The sequence below is a fragment of the Ochotona princeps genome, chromosome 22 (assembly GCF_030435755.1).
Source record: "Ochotona princeps isolate mOchPri1 chromosome 22, mOchPri1.hap1, whole genome shotgun sequence".
In the NCBI taxonomy this organism is placed as follows: domain Eukaryota; kingdom Metazoa; phylum Chordata; class Mammalia; order Lagomorpha; family Ochotonidae; genus Ochotona; species Ochotona princeps.
The window spans coordinates 12,138,542-12,164,564 of NC_080853.1; the positions used below are offsets into that span (position 1 = coordinate 12,138,542).

Here is a 26,023-nt window from a genome sequence, read left to right on the forward strand (position 1 = left end):
TGTGGGTGCAAGAACCCAAGGACCTGAGCCATTCTCTTAAGATTTCCCAGTCCATAAGCAATGTGGTGCATCAGAAGGGCAGCAGCCAGGCTACAACGTGGGGCCCATCTGGGATGCAAGTGAAGGCTTAGCCTACTCTGCTGCCATACTGACCCCTTGATTGGATTTTAGAACAGTGTCATTCCAGATACAAGCTAAGAACCAACACTGCTTTAACACTTTCTGATCCATTACAAGATAAGCATATAAATACTCTAAGTATATAATATAAGCATATATACTTTATATATATATGTATATTTAAGTACTTTATGAAAGGAGCTCATATCTTGGCTTATGTAAAATTTCACTTTTACTATCCTAATAAATCATTTTCATGTATTGTATAAAATTAACACTTCACAGTAGCATGGAAGTCATTATTGTCAGTGTGGTTGTCATCAATGTGGTTACAGTGTTTGAGATAATTTACTATGGATTAGTAGGGCATAGCTCAGAATTACTCAGCCACTGGGTGTTTGTCAACTTCCTGTCTTCCATTGCTTGAAGGATTGTGTTAGAAATGTTGACCTTGTTGCGCTTCTTTCTTGCCCTGTGTGAACATCCAATTTGCTCCCACAGCCTTAAGATAAAATATTGAGTGGGATAGCGGTGTTTGTGATTGATTTCTTTTTAAATATTAATAGCAAGGAAAAGTGTCAAATGTGTAAGTTTGGGGCTGGCCCAGTAGCCTTGTAGTCCAGGTCTTTGCCTTACATATGTCAGGAACACATAAGGGCACTGGTTTGTGTCCCAGGTGCTCTACTTTCCTTTCAGCTCCCTGTTTAGGGCCAGTAGAGGATGGCCTAAAGCCTTGGGACTCTGCACTCCAGTGGGATACCTGGAAGAAGCTTTTGGCTTCGAATCAACTCTGCTCTGGCTGGCCGGCTATTGCAGTCGCTTGAGGAGTGAACCCACTGGATGGAAGATTTTAAAGCTACACCTTCTGACACCTGTTGGCTGGTCCCGTCCTTAGCCTTGGTTTTCTCTTGCATGGTACAGTGACAGTCCACTGTCCTTGTTTGCCTCCAGACACTCCCTCCACATTTCTCTTCTGTTTTCCTCATCATTGTTAAGATCAGATTCCCTCTCCTTAGTCCTAGACCTGCATTTCCGCTCTGATCTCTGTTTAAGATCTTGAACATGCAACTGATCCTTAAGAACACTGTTTGGATATTCTGTGTACACTTCAAGAGATAAAGATGAGAAAAGCTAACTTATCTCCAAAACTGGTCATCCTGTAAGGTTCCATCTGTGTGAGTTTAATATTGATTCCCCTGTTACATAAAAACAGGGCTGGTTCTTCCTGACACATCCCTTCCTTTGCTCACCCTTAGCCATCATCGCCAAGTCATGCTAGTTTAGCATCCCCACGTCTAATTCTCTTCTGAATCTTAGCACTGATATACTTGTCATGGTGCTTCCTCCCCAGAATGACCAAAACAGCTTAGTAACTTTTTTTTTCTCCTTCTACCTTTGACCTTGTAAAGCTTTCTGCTATGCTCCAGTACCCTTCCCTTTTTCCCCAGTAGTTTCTGCATACTGATCAGCTCTAGCTAATTTGCCACTCAGTATCCTGATTCTCCCAGACTAGATTTTCTCTGCTTTATATTCTTCTAGAACTACATGCTTACACCTCAGTTCCAGTTACAACCTTAGTGAGTAAATCATTGATGCAATTAGTTAATGTATGTGTCTGTTTCCAGAACACAAGCTTCTTCAAACATTTGACTATGTATCTATCTTTGTTATTGATTCATCCCCGGTGCCCATTATAATCCCATGATCACATGAAGTCGTCAGCATTTGTGGAAGGTCGAGTGAATAGAGAAAAGCAGCAAGATACTGGATGAATTAAAAATATTGGCTTGGCTAAGACATTTAGAAAATATGTAAGAGAAAACCTAACCTGTGCAAAAAAATATCTAAAAAAAGAGGTTGTAGTTATAAACCTATAAGACAAAGGTGAACAAAAATTGAAAAGCCATATGGGAAAATGAACATAGGAAATAGAGAGCTTCTTCGTAAAAGACTCAGTGCAAATGGCTAATTAAACTGACAAAAATCCGCACACTCCAGTATTCTAAAAAAGACACACATACACACACACACACACACACACACTTAATTTTTAAAATAGTGTTGGCAAGGATTAGGACTAAGCATAGTCTTCTGTTGAGAAGTTCAAAATTCAACCAACTCTTGAAAAGGCAATCTGGGAAAAATGCATTACATGTCTTAAAAGCAAAATAGTTCATCTGCTTAAGCCTAGTAAACTAATTTACAAAAATTTATCTTGGGGACATTAGCAGCAGAGTTACATGTGAATAATTATATATGTAAATGCTTACTCCAACATTAAGCATAATCATAAAGAATTCAAACCAACTTTACTGTCCAGTAATAAAGGATTGTTGGATGTACCAGGGAACAACCCCCTCCCACACAAAGCAGAAAAAAATACCTCAGAAAGAACAATTAAGGATATTATTATGGGTCTTGTTTCCTTATTCATGTACCAAAGACGCTAAGATTTTTAAGAACATGATATGTTTGTATGTCTCATTTCCATAACATACTGGGCAACTATCTTTACGTAGGGGATTATGTGTGTCTTTTTCTGACCTTTTGATATAGGCTTACTACCCAACAATTTCTATGCATCATGTCCATAGAGAGAAAAGCTAAATATATTTTAACATTGGGGAGTGGATTGCAACATATGGCCAAGGCTATATCTAGAGAGGCATTGCATGATGATTAAGAGTATAAGCTTGGAAGCTCATAGACAGGTGTTCTGTTTCTTCTTTGCAGCTTAAGAGCCATATGACCTTGAGAAGTTTAATTTTCTGAGCTTCAGTTTTTCCATTGCAAAAAGAAGGTAGTACATACTGGGCTGAGCTGTTTTGTGGCTTAAATGAAATAATGTCTGTAAAATTCTGATCAAAGAGTTCTTAGGAAAAGTACCTTTTAGAAAAAAAAAAGCTTTTATAATGCTGAGCTATAAATAAATCTGGTAATAATTTTCCCGAACTCATGATTGCTATGGGAGTTATACCTGAAAGTTTTGGAGATCATCTGTTTTCTGGTTCAGCATCTTCCAGACATTTATAGGAGGCTGCCAAGAAGCTACTTCTGTTGCAGAGGCAGCCCCTGGAGGGCTTGGGCTGGAGGAATGGCAAAAGTCATTCATTCACTGGTTCATCTAAGCAAAAGTACTGTAAAAGGCTGTACCCTATAACAAACATGAGAGACTCAGCAGCACACAGCTTCTTCTAATTGGGGTTAGATCCAAGTCACCTTATTCCTGTTAGATTCTGGAATTAAGAATTTGCATAAGCACTTGGTAAAGTTGGAGACAACTTGGAAGAATTAGGATAAGATAGAAAAAGATAGATGTGCTGTGTCTGCAGGTGAAAAGCTGTCAGCCTTCTCAGATGCTATCAGGAAACCTGAGTGTCTTGTGTTACACAGTTACATACATTTGTTTGAATTGTATATATGGCACCATGGGAGGGTTGAGTAGTTACAGTTTGGCATAAACCATCAAGTCTAAACTAGGCCCTGTGTGGTTCTTTATAAAAACTTTACTAACCTCTGTTGTGGGTCAGGGGCTCAAGAAGTGACATGAAAGGTGACATTGAACTCATTTGTCTTCCTTCTCTAGTTCCAGGAGCTGTTCCCCTGGAATCAATCCAGGGAGGACCTTTTGAGGAGAAGATGTACATCCAGTGGAAACCTCCCAATGAGACCAATGGGGTCATCACTCTGTATGAGGTAAGGAAGCCATTTTGCTGCACTGGTTGGTTCAGCTTTCTTCTGTTTGCTCAGCCCCACATTGGTTAACTCCTGAAAGTGAAAAGGTGAGTGATACACAACTCAGCAAAATCCTTCTGTTAACACAGTGGGCAACGGGATGGGAAGAATGCAGGGCAAACAGTTCCACTGGCTTAAGTGAGATAATATATGTAAAATCTTCATCAAAGAGTGAGCACTTACCCAAAAGAACCTGCTTTTACTGTGTTCAAATGCGTGTGATGATGGTCTGTGTGAATTAAGGAAAGCTGCATATGCTTGTGCCAAGTACAGAGGTTATGAGGAGAAGAATCCACCTCTTCAGAACTCAAGGAGTCTGACATACCTCTACCTGCCCATCAGGATTTATAGTCCATTGGGAGAATCATATGGTATCCATTGCACTCATATCAGTCCTTGGGATTTGACCATGCACCCGATATCTTTTCTTTCCTAGGAATTTAAGATTCTTGAGCATAACATTGCTAGATTAGTCCAAAGCCTCCTACAAGTAATAGCAGGGCCTCATCACATCAAAGGTTGTCCAGGCAAGCATGTTCCCATCAAGCCAGAATAACTCAGCTTCCTGAACACATCTAGAACTAAAATAAGTGACAAAGAAGTCCCTTCCAAAGCAAACAAACAAAAATCTCAGAAAAAACTGACCCAACCAAGACTCAAGTATTGAGATGTGGATTAGATGGATTCTTCTCCCACCTCTCACTGTGACTTTGGAGGAGCAAGAGTGTAGGTGTTCAGCTGAAAGGGTGTAGCCCAGTATCCAAGGAGTCTTAAGTTAGCTTTGACAGATCCCTCTTCTTCCAAGACTCAACTTCCTCATCAGAAAAAATAAAGTGATAATCGATTTTTCAGAATCTGTGGAGGGGAAAAGTACAGAGATTCCCAAGTTTAGATGGTGGAGAGGGGCTTCAGCCCCTGATCCTGTAGAAACCTGTGCCCACAGCAAGTGGGCTTTGGCAGGGAGTGATAACCTTTCTGTAAGAAGGTATTTCTAAGAATGGGATTAGTCAACAACATTTGATGAGGGAGGAATATTCAGGATTAATCTGATAGATGCATAAGCTCTCTAAGGAGACAGGAATAGTTCTTCATGCTCGCAGAGAGGAGATTATATAGCAGTGCACTTGAGTAGCAGTGCACAGAGAGGTTGGTTTTCCACCAACAAGCGGTGTTAACATCACTTGGGACCATGTTGGAAATGCAGAATCTCAAGTCTCACCGCGGGCTCACTGACTCAGAATCCTCATTAACGAGACTCCAGGTGACCCTTGGGCATATAAAGCATGCAAGACACTTGGTCTAAGAGATTTTGTAAAACGTCACGATGTGGATCTGCATAGGAACTGATATGGGCAGTAAGGAAGTAACAGCTTGTGCGGACAACTCTGGCTGAGGACAATTCCAGAGCCATTGGGTGACTGAAGTAGCTATTTAATGAACTCTTAACGAATATCCCTGTTCATGTGGGGCCCAAATTATGCAAATTAGATCATTCACATAGACTCTTCCAGAGCCCTGCTCTTGGATCAGAATGAGCTTCTAGGATTCCCCCATTCAGGGACTGGATGTGAGGAAGTGTGCTGTGGGCTCTTCCACCTCGCTGCAGCTCTAAGGAATAACCATGATTCACCAGAAACCCAGGCAGTCGCTGCAACAGACAGGCACTTCAGCCAGAATGAGGCCACCAGAGAAATAATCCAGCCAAACAGTTGTCTAAAAAAAACTCTACAATAAAATCAATCAGAACCAAGCTGTTCAGAGTTCATGAAAAACAGTAATCAATATGTGTTTCAATTCAATTAATTGTTCTCCTCACTGTCCAAAAATAAAAATTGCACAGTGTGAGGGAATTGGGCCAGAAGATGTTACACTTGCAACTGGGATAACGAAGTGTGAAAATCTTTAAAATTCAGACATGTGAAGCTTCCCAGTAAGCCGTTCTTTTTAGCAGTCAAAATCACGGAGTTTCTAATTACGGTGTAAAAATCTGAACGGCTTAAAGAGAATGAGAAGACCCTAATGAGGCAGAAATGGGTGTCTTGATTATACTAGAGTTGACTGACATTTATCTCACAAGCTCTTCTAGGTGCCTGGCATTTAGAGTTTAATAAAACACAGACGTCACCTCTATAAAACAAGGCAGGGTTTTCCAGTGGAGAAGCACTTTGAAAAGATGCAATGGGTGGGAGGGCCATCAACATTTTTCCAGCCTGAGAATGGAATGGTTGGATTCAATCTAAACCAAAAACTCAGGCCCCAGGACTCAGTATGCCAGCAGAGAGCACTGTGTGTTCTGAGACACTTGCCTGTTCTGAGACAGAACAGGAACAGACACAACGATTTGTGGAAGGGGCTGCCAGCTGCGTGCCTAAGTGCAAAAGCAAGCTCTCAAAGAGAAGGATGCATGTGAGTTTGTGGCCTCTCTTTGGATAGATGGGCACACCTTCCTGAACTTGAGTTTGTCCACAGGGACCCTGGCTTAGGGCTCAGACTCCAGATTCATTCATGACTTTGGTTCAGGAAGGCACAACAGGGAGAATCGGCTGTGGTCCAGCTGGGTAGGAGGTAGTTTGGGCAGGAAGGGATCAGCTGGATCGTGACTAATACAGCCCCAGACAACAATTTGCATGATTCAAATCAGATCTACGTTAATTAGAAGATGCAATTTGCATAATGCAGACCGCTATTGAGTGTAGCTCGAGTCATGCTGGTAACTAAGAGAAAAGTTCTTGTTTCTTGTTAATTGTTCAAGCCAGAAATGAATGTGTCATCTATTACTTCCAGCTGCCACACAGCTCATCTTCCAGAAGCTAGGCCACAGTCAGGTCCAGTGGCCCCGTTTCTGCCACCACATCCTGTGCTGAGCTCCAGTTGGAGGCTGAGACCATTTCAGTCCCTCCCTGCCCACCGTAGCCCATGCTTCTCTTAGTCCACTTGGCATTTCAGCCAGTCATACCATCTTCAAAGGCAAATGTGAACATTCTGCTTTTCTGCTCTGAGCTCCACTTAACTGTAAGACACTTGGGGGCTCTGGCTGTTAATGTCTGTCTCATCTCCTTCTCCAGCTCTCTTCCCATGACTTCCAGGGTTCTGGCTTCTCTACCAACTTTCTGCCATCCTCTCCAGCTTACCCGGTTCCTCTGGGAATAGCATTCCTTCTGCCTACCATTCTCTTCGCTTCATAATCCTCATCACCACTTGTTTCTTGTTCTTCATTTCCAAGAGGCATTCCCCCTCTTGTCCACTGTGTCCAAAACAGGCATTCCTGATTGTCTTCTTCCAGCATCTTGCTGCCTTGGGGCAATTTTCTACATCTGCAGTTACGTTGTGCAGCTTGTTACCGCCCAGTGCTCCTGGACTGTTAGCCCTGGAAGGGCTCAAACCCTGCAGTGGCTCAGTTGTTTTGTCAGTGTGTCTAAGCCATGCTGTGGTTCTCCAGCTTGAACGAAGATTAAGTCATCTTTGAGATAGTTTTGGCTTCATTTTGCTGTGAGCCTAAAACTGATCTTTCTCTTTCAAAATCATAACTTGTGAACCTGAGGAAATGCAGATGAATAGGTAGGTGGATGGATGAATGCTTGGATGGTGGATGGACAGATGGATGGTGGATGGATGGGTGTGTTGGCCTTGTTGCAATCTATGTAGATCAAAATCTCTGGGGAGGGTTCTATCTGTGTGATTCTTTTTTGAAGTTCCTTGGGGGTATTCTAATGTGTAGGGAACAGAAACCATTGCTTGCCATGAGTAGTGTGCTGTCCTCAGCTGTGCCCTGCTGACCGAGCTCCCACCCCATAAACACTCTATCTTTGTTCACACTCTGCCAGACTCCGCTTTTATCTGATGGTCCACTCTCACCAACTTACACAGGCACATGCTGCAAGTGCTAATTTTCTCTAAGGTTCAAGTTCAGGATGCATTGGCTTTTTTCCCGTCAAGGCTGCTAGTCACACTGTATGTGGAATCATCAAAGATGGACAGGGAAGTGGCATTCTGTCCTTAACCTTCACCATTTCCCTGATGATAACCATGCAGATCTGATGCTGGAGTTCACCCCAGACTTCACCTCTCTTGGATAGACAAAACTATTTCTGATCTTACGTTTGTAAGACTGAAAAAGACATATGCACATTCTAAATTACATGTATTTGCCCAGATGTCTTCCCTAAATCTGAAGTCAGGGCCCTGGGATGTCCAGAAACCATTTCATGTAGTCTGCACCTCGTCGCTCACCCTCCATTGGATGTTTCCCTTCCACAGACTTGAAAGATACAAGCATCCCTGGGTAGATGTCATACAGAGTTCATCCAGGCTGACGGGAAGCTGACAGGTGCTTCAATAAAAGAAGTCTGGTTGAAAAGAATTGTTTCTGGCACTCAATCTAGGAGGAGAAGAAGTTGTATTGTGCTGTGAATAAGTTGTGTTTATGTAAGTGGGTCCATTAGCAATGCCTATCAGCTACTTTTGGAATATCGAGAATACCTATATATTTGCCTTGGCTGTTCCATTCTTTTTTTCCTGTTACAACAGATATTTGTATGGAGCTAGATAATGTGACAGTGGTAATCGACAAATGTAGAGCACGTGTTACCTAACACATAGCAAATTTTGTTCTCTTGGCAATAGGACAGTTTTCACAGTACACACGAATCATTCAGTTCAGTTGTAGAAAAACGGCAGGGGTGGCTGCGAGGAAATTGTTCCTGTGATGTACACATGTGTGTGCGTGTGTGTGTGTAGGAACTTATACTTTCATGAGTTTTGTAGTTGCACACTGGCACATGTATGCACTGGGTTACTTGGAGAAGTGCATGAAAATGTAACTAAAAGATAAGTGTGTTTCTGTGCGAAAACGTTCATAATGTTTTGTTTTTATGGTGAACTTTTTGTAGATCCCTCATGTTTGTACGTTCTGGTAGGTCTGAGGGAAGCTTGGATCCTTTGACTGTGTTTCTGCCTCTCGATTTCCATTTGCATTGCCTCATGCCCATCCTTACAGTTGCTCCATTTGGGCGGCTCCAGGTCCCTTTATAACCCTGCCGGCGACATCAGAGGACAGACTCCCAGCTGTGTTCCATGGGCTTTTGCAGTGATTGTCTAGTTTTTGCTAAAGGAAAATTTTGGATCCTCCACCCCCAAAAGGGAGAAGAATCTCCAGATTGAATTTGCCCTGTGCATTTTATAGTCTTAGCAAAAGGAAGCAGGGAACTAAAACCCTGATTCTGCATTAGCACTGTGTGGGTTTGCCTTCATGTTCCTGGATGGGAGGGAAACTTTTGATGCACGGTGTATGTACCCAGGGACCTGGGTAAGGGATCTACCTGTGCACGCAGACATGCAGCTAGGACTGGAACTCTCTCTGGTTGCCAGGGTCCTCACAGTAAACTGCCCAGGGGCAGTGTTGATGCTGCTAAGTGTCTCTTTCAACTTCACAACTTGCTCTCTTTTCATCTCACCGCGTTCCCCCTTTTTGAATTCTACCTAGGCTGGGCATTGCACTTACCACTTACCACTTACTGCACTTACCACTTTTAACAGGCTGGCTTGCTCCCTCCTGCTTTTGTCAGAACAGGGCTGTGTTTGGGACCTAAATGAAGGGTATCATTAGGTTGTCATCTGTGAACAGTACTTGGGGAAGTTCCATTCCAAAGAACCTAAGGCTGGGATTCAGGTGTGTGGTTTATTGCTTGTCCTGTGTTGTCTCGGGAGAGTAGGTGTTTTCTCCCCACACTCCAGAATAAGGGATCCTTTTCCCTGGATTACCCTTGTTCCCTCATTATTCCACAAAACAGAAGTGATTCTGTGCAGCTGACACTGAGGCACCTTGGCCGGCCTCCGCTTGGTTTCAGTCCACCCACTCATGCATCTGTTCATATTTTTATGCACACAGACACACATATACATGCATACATACATAAAACATATATAATATATACTAGGTCTTCTTCAGAGTACTTAACACCATCATTAAAATTAATCACTGGTTTTTCATCTCTTATTTTGCATACTTTGAAAAAATTATTTGGCACGATCTAAGAAGTCTTCTATCTGGGGGTTCATTTCCCAATTGCTAGAGCTAATCCTGGCTGAAGCCAGGATCCAGGAAGTCGGTGAGGATCTCCTGTGCTGGAGAAAGGGACCTAGCCTCTTCAGCCGTCACTTGCTGCCTTCCAGGGTGCACTCTAGTGGGAACTCGGGCTCAGATTCCAATGTGGAGTGTGGCGATGCCAAGTGATGTCTTAACCTCTCTGGCAATTGCCCAACCTTAGCGATTGCTTACTTGTTTGTAAGATATTTATATCTTACAGATAAATATTTATCACTGTTAAGTCAAATAGTGAATTTTTTAATTATGAAATTTAAGATTGACCGTGGTTCGATATTACCCAGTGATGTGCTTGAAATACTTTCTCGCCTAACCTGAGCCTCAGTTTGTAAATCCATAATTTGAGAAGATTAGACCAAGCGTGACTCGGGGGCCCCTCTGCTGTGACCTGTCACTTAGGTGCCCTCAGTTGGATTCACCTTCACTCCCAGGTGCGTGAAGTATTCTCCCCTTTGCTCCCTGCATGTCTCTGCTTTGTGTTGACTCAGTCCCTCATTTTTCTAGTGTGTCATCTAACAGGATAACCTTTGACAGTATCTACTTAGGATCTATGTAAATATAATCATGTCCACTTATCCTCATTCCTTTGGAATCTTGTATGTGATTCATTTATTTTTATGTAGTTGTACTATCTATGGGCATTCATTTAAAGTATTTTTCTCTCTATCAACTTTTCAACTTTAAAAAAAATTTGAGTAGATATAATCTCTGGAACGCTTTTATTCTGTCTTGATTGATGAGTGATGAGTGCAGCTATCTAATATTCCACTGTGTGAAGATATCTCGATGCTTTTGTGCTCCACTTACTGTTATCTATAGTGTCTTTGTGCCTACTTCCTACTATGTACCTGTTGGACTTCCTCTTCAGTTAATATCTAGAAAGCAGGTCATATAATCAAAGAGGGTTCAAATCTACCGAAATCTGCCACATTCTTTTCCAAGCAGTTTTCAATGATTTCTGATCTTGCCTGTAAAGTACAAGAACTCCTGTGATCTCAACGTCCTCGCTAATAACGGGTATTCTGAAGGATGCTTCCTTTGACCTGTTACGTAACCACAAAGTGCAACTCACTGATGGATTTCTTGGGACTTCCTCCAATCGTTGTGGAGTATCTGTGTGTGTGTTTCCTACCTGTGCATGTTTTCTGTTTTTCTTATTCATGCCTTTTATTTCTGATTCATGCCTTTTGCCCATTTCATAGTACTTTTCTATAAGAGTACTTCAAAAATTTCGCAGGAAAAAAAATGGAAGAAATATTTTATTTTTGGTGGAAACAGTTTTTCAAATTCACATAGTTTGTTCATAATAGCCATTTTATATTCGCTTTTAAAAATTCTTAGCACAGATGTTTCTTATTGGTATGTCTTACATTTTAGAAAGTACTTATATTATTTCCTATAGTTACATACACAGGGTTCTATTTTATGTGCTTTATCTCTAGAAAAACTACTAATCAGACTAGGTTTTATTCAATCTTATGTAATTGAGAGATCCTGTGGCCTTAAGAAATGCCTTTCAATGTCAGCATGATGAATCTCTGTATTTCTATTGAAAGTTGCATAGTTCTGGCGTTGAAATTCAAGTCTTCGACCTATCTGCAGTTAGTTTTTCTATGTGGTGTGATCTGGAGTGCAAAACTCATTACTTTTTCTTTATGGATGGTCACTTTCCCCAGGTCCTTTAAATAAACAGCCTCTATTTTTCTCTGCTCTACCAGACCATTTCTGACTTAAGCCAAAATTCTTTATATTCAAAATTTTTCCCCCTGAGGGCTCTATTTCACTGCTTTCTTTACACCACAACTTCATGCAGTCATAATTGTTATGGATCTACAGTTAATCCTGGTGCCTGGTGGAGCGGACTCCTCTTCCTCATCCTTCAGGAACGTTTGGATTGTTCTTGCCCTTGGTGCTTTCATTTTAGCATTGACTTATCAAATTTAGTGAAGACAACTGGTGCAGTTTTGATTAGAATGATATTGCATGTACACAAATGTGATCAATCGCATTTTTACAATATTTGATCTCTCTTTGAATTTTTTTGTCTCCTGTAGTCTTACTGCCTCTCTTATAGAAATATGCTACATTTCACACATAAAACTCAAACTGTTCTCTTATGTCTGATTTATATCTCTCATTCCTTTTTCCTCTAGTGTCACTGCTTATCCTATATATCCATAATCTCTCCTGCCTCAACTCTCTGTGTTCAATGTCTTCTTTCTTTTCTTTTCTTTTTTTGTGGTGTGGGCGCAGGGGATCTATTTATTTTCTTTGGAAAGGCATTTTTACAGATACTCCATCCTCTGGTTCACTCCCCCAATGGCCACCATGGCTAGACTTGAGCTACTCTGAAGCCAGGAGCTGCTTCTCAGGTCTCCCTTGAGGGGTGCATGCTTTGGGGCATCCTCCACTGTTTTCAGAGGCCATCAGCAAGAAGTTGGGTGGGAAGTAGAGCAGCTGGGATGTGAACTTGTGCCCATACGGGATGCCAGTGCTGCAGACACAGGATTAGCATGATACACTACCATGTTAGCCTCTTGAGTATTCAAATGTATATACGTAGAAGATAACCGCTATCTTCACTCTTTCACATCCCAGCCGTGTTCTTGTGAGTTTGTTTCCTTTCTGATTTTTCTGCATTGGCAATGTCTTTGACAAGATTATGATCATTTTTCTTTCTTTCACGATGTCAGCCTATTCATGTTTCCATGTATTCCATATAACTACCTCATGTCATGGATGGTTGTGGTTTCTTTGAACAAGCACACTGTACTGTACTTTCTAGCGACTTTACGGGGGATGTGTTTACAGATCTCCATGGACTGTGAAAGAGAATTTTGGAAGTATAATAAGAGTCAATGTAGATCTCTTTCAATGGATGGTTAGGAAAGTTTGGATTTTTATTTTCCTCTGCCTCTCAATACACTTGTCAGCAGCAAGCAGAGGAATTCACGTGCTTGCATTGATTGTGGAAATTCTGCTCAAATAATGGCTCACTCTGTTCAATAGAAATGGATGTAAAGGTGGAGAGAGAACAGTATGTATACATTTGGATAGAAATCTATACACTTCAGGTCAGAAGTGGCAGCCTGGTTCCTCCTTTCTCTAAAACTTAAATTTCGTTTTTCTTATATCTTAATGGAGATATGGATGTAGGACATGTTTGTGCTGCATACTTCCATAATACCTGCGGCATTTTTATGATGGGTATCAGCAACCGATCATGTATGCTAGTCCCCTGGACTCTGACATGGCCTCAGAATCTCCTGTCATTTCCATCTGAATGGGGTTAGTATCCAGAAGAAAGCCTGCTTGCTGTCTCCAGCCAGATCTCAGAGTGTTAATAGGGAGATGGGGGAACAAGGGCACTTATTCATTGGTTTATCCAGGCAGATCTGTCCGTTTCATCGTTTCTGAATGCTTGATTCTTATTTTTATCCTGTGCTTAGGCATGTTTCCATTTCAAAATGGACAGTAAGTATCATAGCATGGACTCTGTTGCATTGTCCGCAGGGACCTAAGCATCAAGGTCCATCAAGCAGATGAAACAGAAAAGCTTTACAGAAAAGCTTTAAGGTTCCAGAAAAGCTTTACAGACACTGTAGTTATCACCCAGCAGCTGTGCATCCAGTTGCCAGTAGATACAGACATGTCAGTGTCAGAGGTGTTCCTCTCTTATCAATGTGGTAAATCAAGGAATTCACAGGGTTTGCAAACAAACACTGGCAGAAGGCTCATCTTCCTGAGGCTCCACTCATTTACTGCAAGTCTACAGCCTGTGTGTGGAGAAACAGAACATGTCAACACCCTGTGCAAGCAGACTGTCCTAGGAGGCTCCCAGGAAGGGCTGAGTCAGGCACCTTGTGCCATGATTTTCCCCCAAGTGCTTATGTGTTGAGACTGTCCTACCTGAAGATGTTGCTGTGCCCTGGGATCTTCCAACTGTCCTGTCTCCAGCAAGATGTGCTTCTGCTCTTCTCAGAGCCCTAGAGAACTGAGCCGTGGCCCAGAACTCTAGCTCTTCATTCAGTGTCAGCCACAGTGAGAGCAGTGATGCTTAAAAGCCCTCAGTGTCATTTCGGTTTTTTCCACTGTTTGTGATTCTGAAGAGGAGTTCCTTTTAATGATGCTTCCCTTCTGTGACTACCTGGAAGAAGGGACCAGTCCTACAGATCCCATCCTTGGGCAGATCCCAGAGTTGGGAAAGTCTAGAACTAGTCATGTAGATGGTCTTTATGTTGGAAGAATGGAGCCACAGGAAGGCAAGAGCACTGTGGGTATTTCCTATATGTATTATAACTTCCTCTAAGCATGTTGTAGGCAACAAGTTCTGTGCACTACCCACCAAAACATGGATTGCATGATCTTAGCCTTTCTAAGCCAATGTTAATAACAATATTACAGTAAGTTTGGATATCAGAGGAGAAAATCACTGATAATCTCTTCCAGAGTACAATTATTTTTCCTTCTGTATTATCTTTGTTAAAATACATACTTCTTATACTTAACTATGACACAAAATTTATCGTTATTTTCCACTAGGAAATTTATCACAATCATGAAGCCTTTATAGCACCATGGAAAGAGCTTATCTTTTTTTTAATAACTGTGTAATTGTCCATTGTATGCATATGCCCTGGTTTACTTATCTATTCCTTAATTGTGTTTCTATTTCTGATAACACAGTGATGAGCCTCTTGCTTATCCTGATGTTCTGTCATGACGGATGTGTAAAGAACCCATCATACATGTTGGAAAGAACATGACTTTCAGATCAAATTATCCTGGATTCAAATTCCAGTTCTTAACTGCCTGGATGAGTTATGTTTAGGCGAGTTACCTCTATGAAACCCAAGTATCCCATTTGCTTAATTTAAAAAGTTTTGCATGTAATGAAAAAGCAATATTGATGTCTACAATGTTAGAATATGTTGTAGAATTTGAGATATTCACACATTGTTGTCATAGCTTACGCTGGATTTTTTTCCTACTTTATACTTCTACGTTTGCCCCCATGCAAACACATGAAATTTCAAGTTTTAATGGAATGAATGCTTCTGTAACTCCTGCTTCATACCACCAAATACTTTCTGGTTTGAGTCCGGTATTGAGTTTTTATGTCGGTCATGTGTCTGGGAAGCAGGCCTTTGGCAGCACAGCAGAGATTTATGGGAGTTTTCATGATAACCTCAGTGCAGGCTGATGTGTGAAGAGCCCTACACACATGTTAGCAGACCCATTTATGCTCTCCCACAGATGTGCTGGACACACTCTGCCTCATCAACCCCCTGTTCACTTACTTCCCCTTTGCCTTCAAACAGCAAGTAGAATGCTTGATCTCTAAGAATCTCTCAAAAGTCGCTGGGGTCCCTGTGAAAACTTTGGTTCAAAGGGAGCATGGTGTTGGGTTCTTTCAGGCTCGGCTACTCAAAGATATATCGCTAGCCATGACCTCAGCTAGTTCATCTATAAAAGGGGTTGAAACAGTTGACCTGTAAAACCGAACTCCTCAAAGTGTCTGTTATCATCATCACTGGGAACTTACCAGAAAGGTGCTCCTGTGGAACCCTTTCCCTGCCCCTGATCTTCCAACTCGGGGTATGTGTTGTCGCAAGGTCTCCCGGTGATCTCTATGCACATGAAAGTTTGGTATGGATAGCATGAAATTGTCTTCTGCTCAAGATTCATCATTATGCCAGAGACAAATGCAATGCTAGGAGCCTTAGTTCAAGACCGTGACCTGACTGTTTTAAGATTTCCCTACCCTGCTGTCAGATGCCTCCCTTGTCCATTTATATCTGTGGACCTTGACTCCCTGCTCATGGAGTAGTCAGAACAACCAACAGCTCCTTTCCTTAAGGAATGCAAACCATTCTGTTGAAACACATATCATATTGGTCACCCCACTGTCTAAAATCTCATCACAGGGATAGTCATTTGACCTAGTCATCATGATACCACTTGAGATGGCTATGTTCCGTATCAGAGTGCTTGGGTTCAAATCCTGGCTCTGCTTCTGACTCCAGCTTCCTGCTAATGTGCATGCTAGGAGACAGCAGATGTTGGCTCAAGAGAATATATCCCTGCTACCCACATGGGAAATGTGGATTGAGTTCCCAACTCCTGGTTTCAGCTTGGCTCAGCACCAGGGATTGAGGGCACTTGGGGAGTGAACTAATAGATGGGAGGTCTCTGTTTATTTGCACTCTGTCTGTCTCTTGCTCTTTGTTAGATAGCTAGAAAAATGGATAAATGCATGGTTGGGTGGGTGAATGGATCAATGGCCAGATGGAGACAGGGAGGGAGGGAGGGATGGGAGAAAACAGATTTTTACAAAAATACATACTCAGGCAGATCATTCACCCAGACCAGGTGGGATTCATCCCTGGCATGAGTGGATGGTTTAACATCCGCAAATCGGCAACTGTGACTCACCACATCAACAAACTGAAAAATAAAACTATATGACCATCTCAGTAGATGCAGAGAAGGCATTTGACAAAATGCAATACCACTTCATGCTAAAAACCTGAGCATTTCTAACAGTTGCACAACAGTGGCAAAAGGATTGTACCCTCTGTAGTCAAGAACCTCGGCAGTCCATGGAGTGCCTGACATCCTGACATGGTACGTGCTTGACACATGCATGACTTCATTTGCCTTTTCTTTTCCCCGCAAATGTCACCTAATCCCATTTTAACTGAAACAGTAAGTTCCTTGATAAAATGAAGAGGAAAGGAAAAGAAAAAATATTTGTTTTCCTTTTCCATGTTCTCATCCTTATTTGACCTGTGCGTATCAGAAACATACCCACTCTTGAGGTTTGGATTATTCCTGTAATCTTTTCCCTTTGTAATACCTCAATGCCATCATATATTCCCAACCTCATTCTTGTCTTGCAAAGAAAAATGTTGCTAAGGGCCGTTTTACATTTGCGTCCTTGCCTGATGTGGCTGTGCTGCAGTGGCAACATCTATTTCATGGCGCTCGGGGATTCTGCAGTGGTGTGGAGGCTGCCCCATCCATCCTCATGGTCACTGATTTCCAACAACAGTTAATCGTGCCGTGCGTTAGTTGCCTGTGTCAATGAGTAAATCCTCCTCAAATGAGACACAAGTAGTTCATCTTGTTTGCTGTTGAGGCTTCTGGGACACAGAACTCCTGCTGCACCATCCTGTAAATCCTGTCAGACAAGTATCACTCCGTTTTAGACTGAAAGGGAGCTGAAAGCTATCAATCCCTAGCCCTGGTGGGTTTTTTGGCCTTTGGTTGGAAGCTTGCATCTTGACCCATAGCAGTCCTAAGATGCCAGTGCCCTTGATGTCACCTTGAAGGCTGCAGTCCTGGCTTTGTTGAGCTTTTGACAGTAAATTGGGAGGGTATTTTTTCTGTCCACACATAAAGTGCACCTGTGACATTAGATTCCAACTGAGAAAGGCAAGATTTTCTTTGTTAAGGTTTGGAAAAGGTTGAGTGTCCAGAGTTACAGCAGCCATAAAAATGTTTTCTGGGGGAGAGGGGAAAAAAAACAATTTGAGATCAGCCCCTTCTGCATCTCGATAATGTCTGATTAGATTAACAAAAGCCAAACAGATCCATAGGGGGTGTTACATTGACATTGAGCACAAACTTGAAATTGGTTTTTAAAAGTTGTTTGTAAAATGCAATAATGGTAGAAGAAAAAAATTCAGTTACTCAGAATCTCATATTTTTCTTTTCTTCACATTTGTTTCTAATCCCTATCTATATGCATATGAAATTTTATATAATTGTAATTACTGCACTTTTATAATTGTAAATGCTTTTTCCTAGCTTAAAATTATATCCTTGGTATATTACTAGCATTTCAATGCTTTCATAATGTCCCATCAGGTGACATAACTGCAATTTAGTTAGCCATCCCTTGTGACATTCCCATTAGCTTTAGATATTTCTGCATTATAAGGGAGACACCCTTGAGCATCTTCATGATTTTGTTTTTCTCTTTTTCCAAATTATTTCCTCAAACTACGCTCCCAGGATTGACCATGGTGTCAAAGCACATAGCCCCTGGTTGTTTTTCTGGGTTTGTGCTGTCCCCGTGAGGGGTGCGTCACAGCCGTGCCAGCTTTGAGCAGTGCAGCTCTGAGTCCAGAGGCTGCAGCTAGAAGGACCCTGAAGCCAGCAAAGGCGCTTACCATGGGATAGTCTGAAGCTGAGCGAGCTGGAGCCAGACAGTCTGTAGCAGAGGGGACAGTGGGCAATGAGTCATGCAAGGGTTGCTGATGCAGGCCAAATTTGCACTAGCCCTCAGGGGTGTTTTGTGGATCGTTTTCTTGGTCTCTACTCCTTGCCCGTAAGTGAGGAAGACAGTAATAACACTGGCAAGTTTGCTGCCTCAGAGTGAAAGACTTCTGTGAAATTCCCCAGCATAGAGTCAACTCACCTCTGATTTCTTGTCACTCTGTTCTCCTTTCCTAAACACACAGACTGTCTGCAGCCCTCAAGGAGCCCTTTGACCTGCTCTGATACTTGCCCTATCACTGCCTTCACGCTTACTGAACTAGTTAGGGCTATCAGCATCTCTTGTATTGATTACAGTGCTTCCCTAGCCTAGCCATTCTCCTGCCTTCACACTTCGGTCTCATCCATCAGAGTTCGTTTTCCATAGAGCAACCATGGTGGTTTTAAAGTGAAAGTTTGTTCTGCCTGCCTAAAACTTGTTACGGGAAAGTATGGCAACATCTGTGAGTCAACACACCCCAATTCCACCTACAGCCCATGAACCTACACACATAGTTTGTGTGTATCTTATTGAAAATGCACTATCTATAATCTGGGTGAAACCCAGGTTAGCCAGGTCAGCACCCAGGGAGCTCTCTTCCCTTCTGTGGGACATACTGGGTTCCATGAAGGTGTGTCATGCTTTTGTCATGGGAAACTTTCTGAACATTCAGCTTAGGTCTCCTTTGATGTTGAAGCACTGGGAACCAGAAAACCAATTCCTTGAGGGTCTATTCTATTTCTGGAACTACCATAAAAATTCTCGCAGCTGGTTGAGTTGAAAGAAGATAAATTATTCCTTGACATTTCTGGAAGTCCACAGCCAGGATGACCACAGGGTTGGTTCCTTGGGAGGCTCTTAGGAAGAAACCATTCCATTCCCCTGTCTCAGACCCTGGGAGCTACTGGCCATCCCTTGGCCATCCTTGGCATGCTTTGGACAAAGTCTCGGCCTCATTCTTCACATGACCTTCTTCTCTTCGTCTTTTGCATCTCAAATCTCCCCTTTCTTGCTTAGAACAGCCTCTGTCATAAGACCCATCCTAAATCCATCCTGATCTTATCTCAGTATCCTTAGTTACATCTGCACGATCCTTTTTTCCAGATAGGGTCACATTCTCAGATTTCAGGTGGATGTATTATGGGGGAAGCAGCCACTCATTCGCTACCATGGTGACTCCTGTTAAAACACGTGTGTATCAGGGAGTACAGCTGACTTTGGACAACACATGTAGATTAATTTACAGAAGGGAATGCGACAACTGATTTTCTAGGAAAATAGGAGGTGATGAGACCTTCACTTTCTAAAGGTCTATGCATGGGTGGGGAGCCTTTTTCTGCCAATGGTCATTTGGACATTTATAGCATCATCTACAGGCCATACAAAATTATCAGGTTAAAAATTAGTAATTTTGACTCTCACCTGTGGTTACCTTGGCATGCCTGACCGAACATTTTCATGGGCCTTGTATAGTCTGCAGGCCAGATGTACCCCACCCCAGTAAAATATGGAGTTTACCTGACTCCAAGGGCAGTTCTGAATTCACCAGGTGCAGACAGCGAGATGAGTTGCGACCCCATCCCTTTCTTCCCTGCTACCTCTCTGTCATTCACTCTGCCTTTCAAATAAAATAATATTCAAGGTATTATTAATAATCTTAAGGTAAAGGATAATGAAGTGGAGCAGGTACTTGGACTCACAGTTAGTTAAACTGGTGGTTCGGATGCCTGTGTTGGACATCTGTCCCGTTCCTGATTTCACCTTTCTGCTAATACAAACCCTGGGAGGCAGCAGGTGATGGCTCAAGGAGTTTGTTTGCTGCCTCACCCTGAACCCCCATGTCAAAGATTGGGATTGAGTTCTAGACTCCTGACTGGCCAGGTCCAACCCTGACTCTTTTGAGTGTTTGGGGAATGAACCAGTAGGTGGAAGTATCCTTTTGCTCTTTGTGTCTCTAAAATACGTAAAAAAAAAAAAAAAAAAAAAACAAAACACTTTTTTACACATTTTACAGATCTATTGTGTTTTTGGGGGGCGATTATGAGGAAGCCACATTGCAGTGAATTCTACCCCAATCATCCCTTCTGGGCTCACATGATATCTGAGAGGTCTTCAAAAAGTTTGTGGAAACTGGAATTAAAACATGTGCTTATTTTCACATACAAAATTTTGAAATCCATGAATAATCTTTTCCTAGTGTACATTACCCACAAACTTTTTGAAGTACACTCCTATCATTACTTGGGACAAAGAAGGTTGGCAAATGTGGACTTGCAAGTGCAGTGCAAATACATACTACCAGTCAGTGGTTTCCTCATGATATGTGCACACAAAAGCCATTGCCGTGAGCACCAGGCTCCTTACAGCCACTCAAGTCTCTTAGAGGCAATGGCCTAGGAGACTTCAGATGTCATTCACTGGCTCTTTCAGGCATTCTGTATTTATTCAGCACTTACTGTGTACCGGGAACCATTCTGGGCAGTTGAGATTCATCCATGAGCCAAAATAGATGCATCTTTCTATCATCTGTCTGAGAGCTGATGTCTTATCCAAGGAAGCAGCCCACCTGAAGGCTTGGGCAGCCCTTGTTGAAGGCCAGAAGAAACATGTGCAGAATTACCAGGACCTTGATCTCTGCTCCTACATAGCCAGGAGGGTGTATTTCTGAGATGGGAATGCCTATCCTGTGGATGAGGCTAGAGCATGTTTTGTCGCAAGGGCTCCCTGGCTCTGCCTGGCCCAGCCAGTCCTGGCTGGCCAACCCTTGTCTTTGTATGTAAGCAGTGGTTCTTTCCTTTCAGTCTGTGCTTGAGAGTCTGGGTGCCTTCTTTCCTCTCCATGTAATTTGCATCTTTCTGTTTTGATCCATTTCAAACATTGATTTTTGGGGCAAGCTGCTTACTGCATTCCTCTTCAGCTTATTGGCCACAAATCGCACACGGATGGTTATTGCCTGAGGTTAACTTCCTCCCGTCTTTGCTAAACAACTTGTACACTTATTTCTGAAACACTGTTTCTGGCTGTGGTTCCTGTATGAAGGGGCAAAGGCAGAACACACAAGAAGTATTAAACTCAGGTCTGAGACAGGCACTCTAATTATTCTCACTGTTGGCTCTGAAACTGGCACGTGTCGACAAAAAATCAACACAAGCTTATATATAATTTAAAAAAATTAGAGGCATTTGTAAAACAAAATAGTAATAAAGTTAATTTTTATACTACATTTGACATGACCTTGTTTATCCAACATAGCGTAACTTTAGCATTTAATTAATAAAAATATGAACAGGAATTTTCACAATCTTCACATACATGGATTTTAAAATTACAATGTGTGCTTGCAGCATGTTTTATCCCAGACTAAGTGCTCAAAGCAAATGTTGTTTCCACATGTGTGTGCAATGGGAAAATGAATGGTTCTCTGTGCTTCAGTGAGAGTGAAATGAGTTCTATGTGAGAAATCCAAGAATGTTGTAGGGGATCAATAAATGCCAAGCTTTCTCCACTTTGATATCATTCATCTGTCTAGGGCGTATTGGACAGGGGTTAATGGTTGCTTCAAAATACAAATGAGTTTTCAGAACATAACAGATATCAGCTTGTCCATTTGTTGTTGTTATTATTGTGTTATTTTTATGTTTTTCTCCCCTCAAATTCCTAGCAAATCTGCTCTCTGAGGTGGGCGAAATTGTGTCTCAAAAAGAAATGTTAAAGTCAGAAGCCAGGCTCTGGTGAATGTGACTTTCTTTGGAAATAGCGCCTTAGCAGAGGAAATCAAGTTAAAGTACTAGCTTGCAACGTGTGATGCAGCAACAGATGCCCTTGAAAGAGATATTTGGGGCCCGGCGGCATGGCCTAGCGGCTAAAGTCCTCGCCTTGAACGCCCTGGGATCCCATATGGGCGCCGGTTCTGGTCCCGGCAGCTCCACTTCCCATCCAGCTCCCTGCTTGTGGCCTGGGAAAGCAGTCGAGGACGGCCCAGTGCTTTGGGACCCTGTACCCGTGTGGGAGACCCGGAAGAGGTTCCAGGTTCCTGGCTTTGGCCCGGCGCGCACTGGCCCGTTGCAGCTCACTTGGGGAGTGAAACACCGGATGGAGGGTCTTCCTCTCTGTCTCTCCTACTCTCTCTGTATATCTGACTTTGTAATAAAATAAATAAATCTTTAAAAAAAAAGTAAGAGATTTTTGGACAGGGAGAAAGACAGATGGACAGACCAGCACCAGCAGTGGAGGCACAGATCAGAATCGTGCATCCAGGAGTCAAGAGAAGACTAGAGTGGCTGGCAGGCACCAGAAGTTAGTCGGCAGTGGCAAGGAAGAGTCCTGCTCTAGAGGAGAGAGAGAGAGACAGAGAGACAGAGAGACAGAGGAAGAGACAGACAGAGAGAGAGAGAGAGATATCACAGAAATCAACAACCCTGTGTGCACCCAGGCTTTGGAGTTGCAGCACTTGGAGCTGCTGAGTGGTCGTGTGCTGTAGCAGCCCAGAGAAACAAGCTCAGTATCCACTGACTGATTCCACTTCCTCTCCCTCTTGTGCTTCCCTCACCCACTGCACTTGGCCATCTCCCCCCATAGCTCCTTGTTATTGGAGATTACCCTGGCCTTGGCATTTCCAGATACAATGGTGTGAAAGCCAGACTGTCCTGACCAAGCCTGGTCCCTTGCCTAAATGTTGCAGGAATGGGAAAGCCGGTCGTTCTCCAAGATTGTGGATTGCCATCTAGCATCCTGGAACAGAGCATGGCTCTTCTGTGTGCTCCTACACACAAGCTCAGACTTGCTTCACAGAGCACACCAAAGAAATGTATCTGAGCAACGAGAGCACCAGGGCTTCACAGATGAACCTTGAAAAAGGGTCAAGTACTTCATTTGTTTGAAGAGAGAAGAGGCAGCCTGTTTTTGTGTTTGCAGGGAAGAAAATGCAAGGTAGGAGGGCCATTGTCTTGGCATACCAGGTAAAGCAGTTGCCTACCTCACTGACACCCACTGTGGGCACTGATTCACTCGTGTGACCACGAGTCCTGCGGCTACTCCACTTCCAACCCAGCTCCCTGCTAGAAGCCTGGCAAAGGCAGCATTAGATAGCCCAAGTGGCTTGGGCCCTTGCACCCATGTTGGAGATCTGGAAGAAGTTCCTGATTATGGGCACCTGGGGAGTGAACAAGCAGATGGAGAATCTCTCTCTTTCTCTCTCTCTCTCTCTTTGTGTGTGTGTGTGTGTGTGTGTGTGTGTGTGTGTGTGTGTCTGTGTGCAAAGTTGACTTCCAAACAATAAATAAATGAATTTATAAAATGAGTAAAAGCAGACTCACGGTGAATTTTTATTAAAAACAACCAAACAAAAACAACCAAGGGACGTTCAGGAAATAGGGAGAAATCTCCAGGTGGAGCGCAGGTGCTGGACAGGGAGGGTTGAAGCACAGTGCTGGTCAGGTAACCTCTAAGAAGGCCACATCCACACAATGGAGGTGCTGGAATCTGGGGCTGTCTTGTTCACAGTTGTGTCATACCTAGTGATTGGCAAGATCCACCTGGCTTTCACCAGCAGGCATCTGAGCTTCACTGAATAATTAACTGGAGGGGCCAGCATCGTGACAAGATTGAGTCAAGCTGTCTCCTGAAATCTGGCTTCACCATGAGAGGCAGTTCATATCCCAGCTGCTCTACTTACCATCCCTGTAATGGGGTGCAAGATGTAGCAGAAGTCCAAAGTCTTTGGGCCCCTGCCACAACCTGGGATACCCAGATAACGCTCCTAGCTTTGGCCTGGACCCATCGTTGGCCATTGCAGCTATCTGGGACTGAAGTGGCAGATGGAAGGATCGATTGACCATCACTCTCTGACTTCCAAAATAAATAAATCTTTTTAACATTGAGTTACTCAAAACTACAAGAGTCTGTGTTATTAGATGTTCAGTTCACTGTCGAGACAGAGTTTGGTAGAGTGTCTCCGCGGGGCCCTTTGCTTGGTGCTGCCTTGTCAGCACTCTGTCCCTCTGGAGATTCAGTGGCACCTTGGGTGACGCTGGGTGCCTTGGTGACCTTTTCATTTCCTTTTTTTACTATAGCACAAGCACCATTACAGTGTCACCTCAGGACTTTGGAAGGGTGAACAACACAGCATGTCCATAACCTTACAGCTGTTTCAAGTCTTTGCCTGTATCTAGGGAGAATTTTTTCATGATGATTATTATATTGTAGATACATTCTGATAACATAGTTTTTTCCCACTTAGTGTTATGTCAAAAGCCCATTTCCCCATTTTGTGAGTCTTCACCATTATCTTTCTCGGAGACTGTGTAATATTTCATTAAGTTGATGTACCCTAATTTACTTACCTACTCCCCTATTATTGGACACTGTTACTCTTACACAGATAACACTGTTATCTCTGCAACCAGTGGCTGTAAAGCTAACAAAGCAGATACAGCCAGAGTTAGTCATGAATTATGCATGGGACCAGGTTGCAAGCAATTTTTTTCTGTTTGACTTAGGGGAAGCAAATAGAGGGCCAGTATGTCCTGGAGGTGGGGAGTTGTGGAGGAACTGACTTGTGCACTAAAGAAGAGAGGCTGTCCATGACAGATTCTAAGTTATAGAAGTTCTGTGAGTGTGTGAGGAATCTTCGTAAAAGCTTATAGAAACTGCATTATGACGAAATGATCCATAAAGTTCGACATTTCTTGTACTCAAAGCAATTCATCTTTCTCTGGAGGTTGTCCCATGAAATTTTGATAGACCCTTGTCTAAAATTCTTGTGGATGCTGTAATGAATGACCTCAAACTTCATTGTCTTGCAGTCCTGGAGGTGGGGAATACAAAGCCCTGACAGTCGGCTTCATCGTCCTCCCTAGCTTCTCGCAGCTGCCAGCAATGCTCGCCTTGGCGTGGACTGTAGGTGTATTGCCCCAGTCGGTGATTCCGTCTCCTCTCTATGGCTCCTTCCCTTTTGCTCTGTAAGGATGCCGGCTGTTTGAGTTTGGTCCCATTGAAACTCCAGGATGATCTCATTTGGAAGTCCTTAATTACATGTGTAAGGACCCTATTTCCAAGTAAGATTTGTAGTTTCAGGCAGATATCTATTTTGGAGCTCAGCCTTCAACATTCTAGGGGAAGAGAAAGCATTTAGATTCCTAAACACCACTGGACGTTGAAGGCGTATGCTGCTTTTCCCAGTGCTTGTCTTAACTCAAGGATATGTTAGGGATCTTCTTCCATTTCTATTGTGTTCATTTTCCTTAGTTGTATTTATTACTATGATTTCACCAAACAGCAAAGGTGAAGAACTTTGTGCAGGCACCACTGTCACTGATCACTGGGTCCAACAGACCTAGCTAGTCATCTTAGCATTGACAATGGAGTAAGTGATTGTCTCTGTATATGTCTAGTACTCTAATATTGGATAGCTAGTGAATGTCAGACCTCGTGCTGGCAATTTTGTAATTGTGTCAAAAGCATCTGAAATGATTTATATTATTTTCAGCCACTATATAAGGAAATTATTTCTTGTTTATCACCCCATACTAGGATTAGTACTGAGATTCAAACCCACAAAGCTACGAGATTGTACTGACTACCAAGTCCTACTAATGCTCTTTACTGTGAGTTCATATGCATTTTCAGTTGTGTGTCAGGACAAATCCTGTCGTATTGTCTTTCCTATTCTGTTACCATGCAGACCTTCCATAGCCAGCAACATGGCACCAGTACCTCTTAAAAGATATTCCCTTTCAATGCTGGCACATTAGCTCAATCCTCCACCTCCAAGCACTGGCATCCATAAGGGTGCCGATTTGTGT

General features: G+C 42.7%; 1 protein-coding gene across 1 annotated transcript in view; it reads left to right on the top strand.

The window, feature by feature from the left end:
* PTPRT (protein tyrosine phosphatase receptor type T) overlaps positions 1–26,023 on the top strand; it is a 937,772-nt gene that overhangs the window by 624,053 nt on the left and 287,696 nt on the right. The window contains exon 9 of the mRNA XM_058679424.1: positions 3,707–3,816. Coding sequence (XP_058535407.1) covers positions 3,707–3,816 — 110 coding nt within the window. The remainder of the gene's footprint in view (positions 1–3,706; positions 3,817–26,023) is intronic.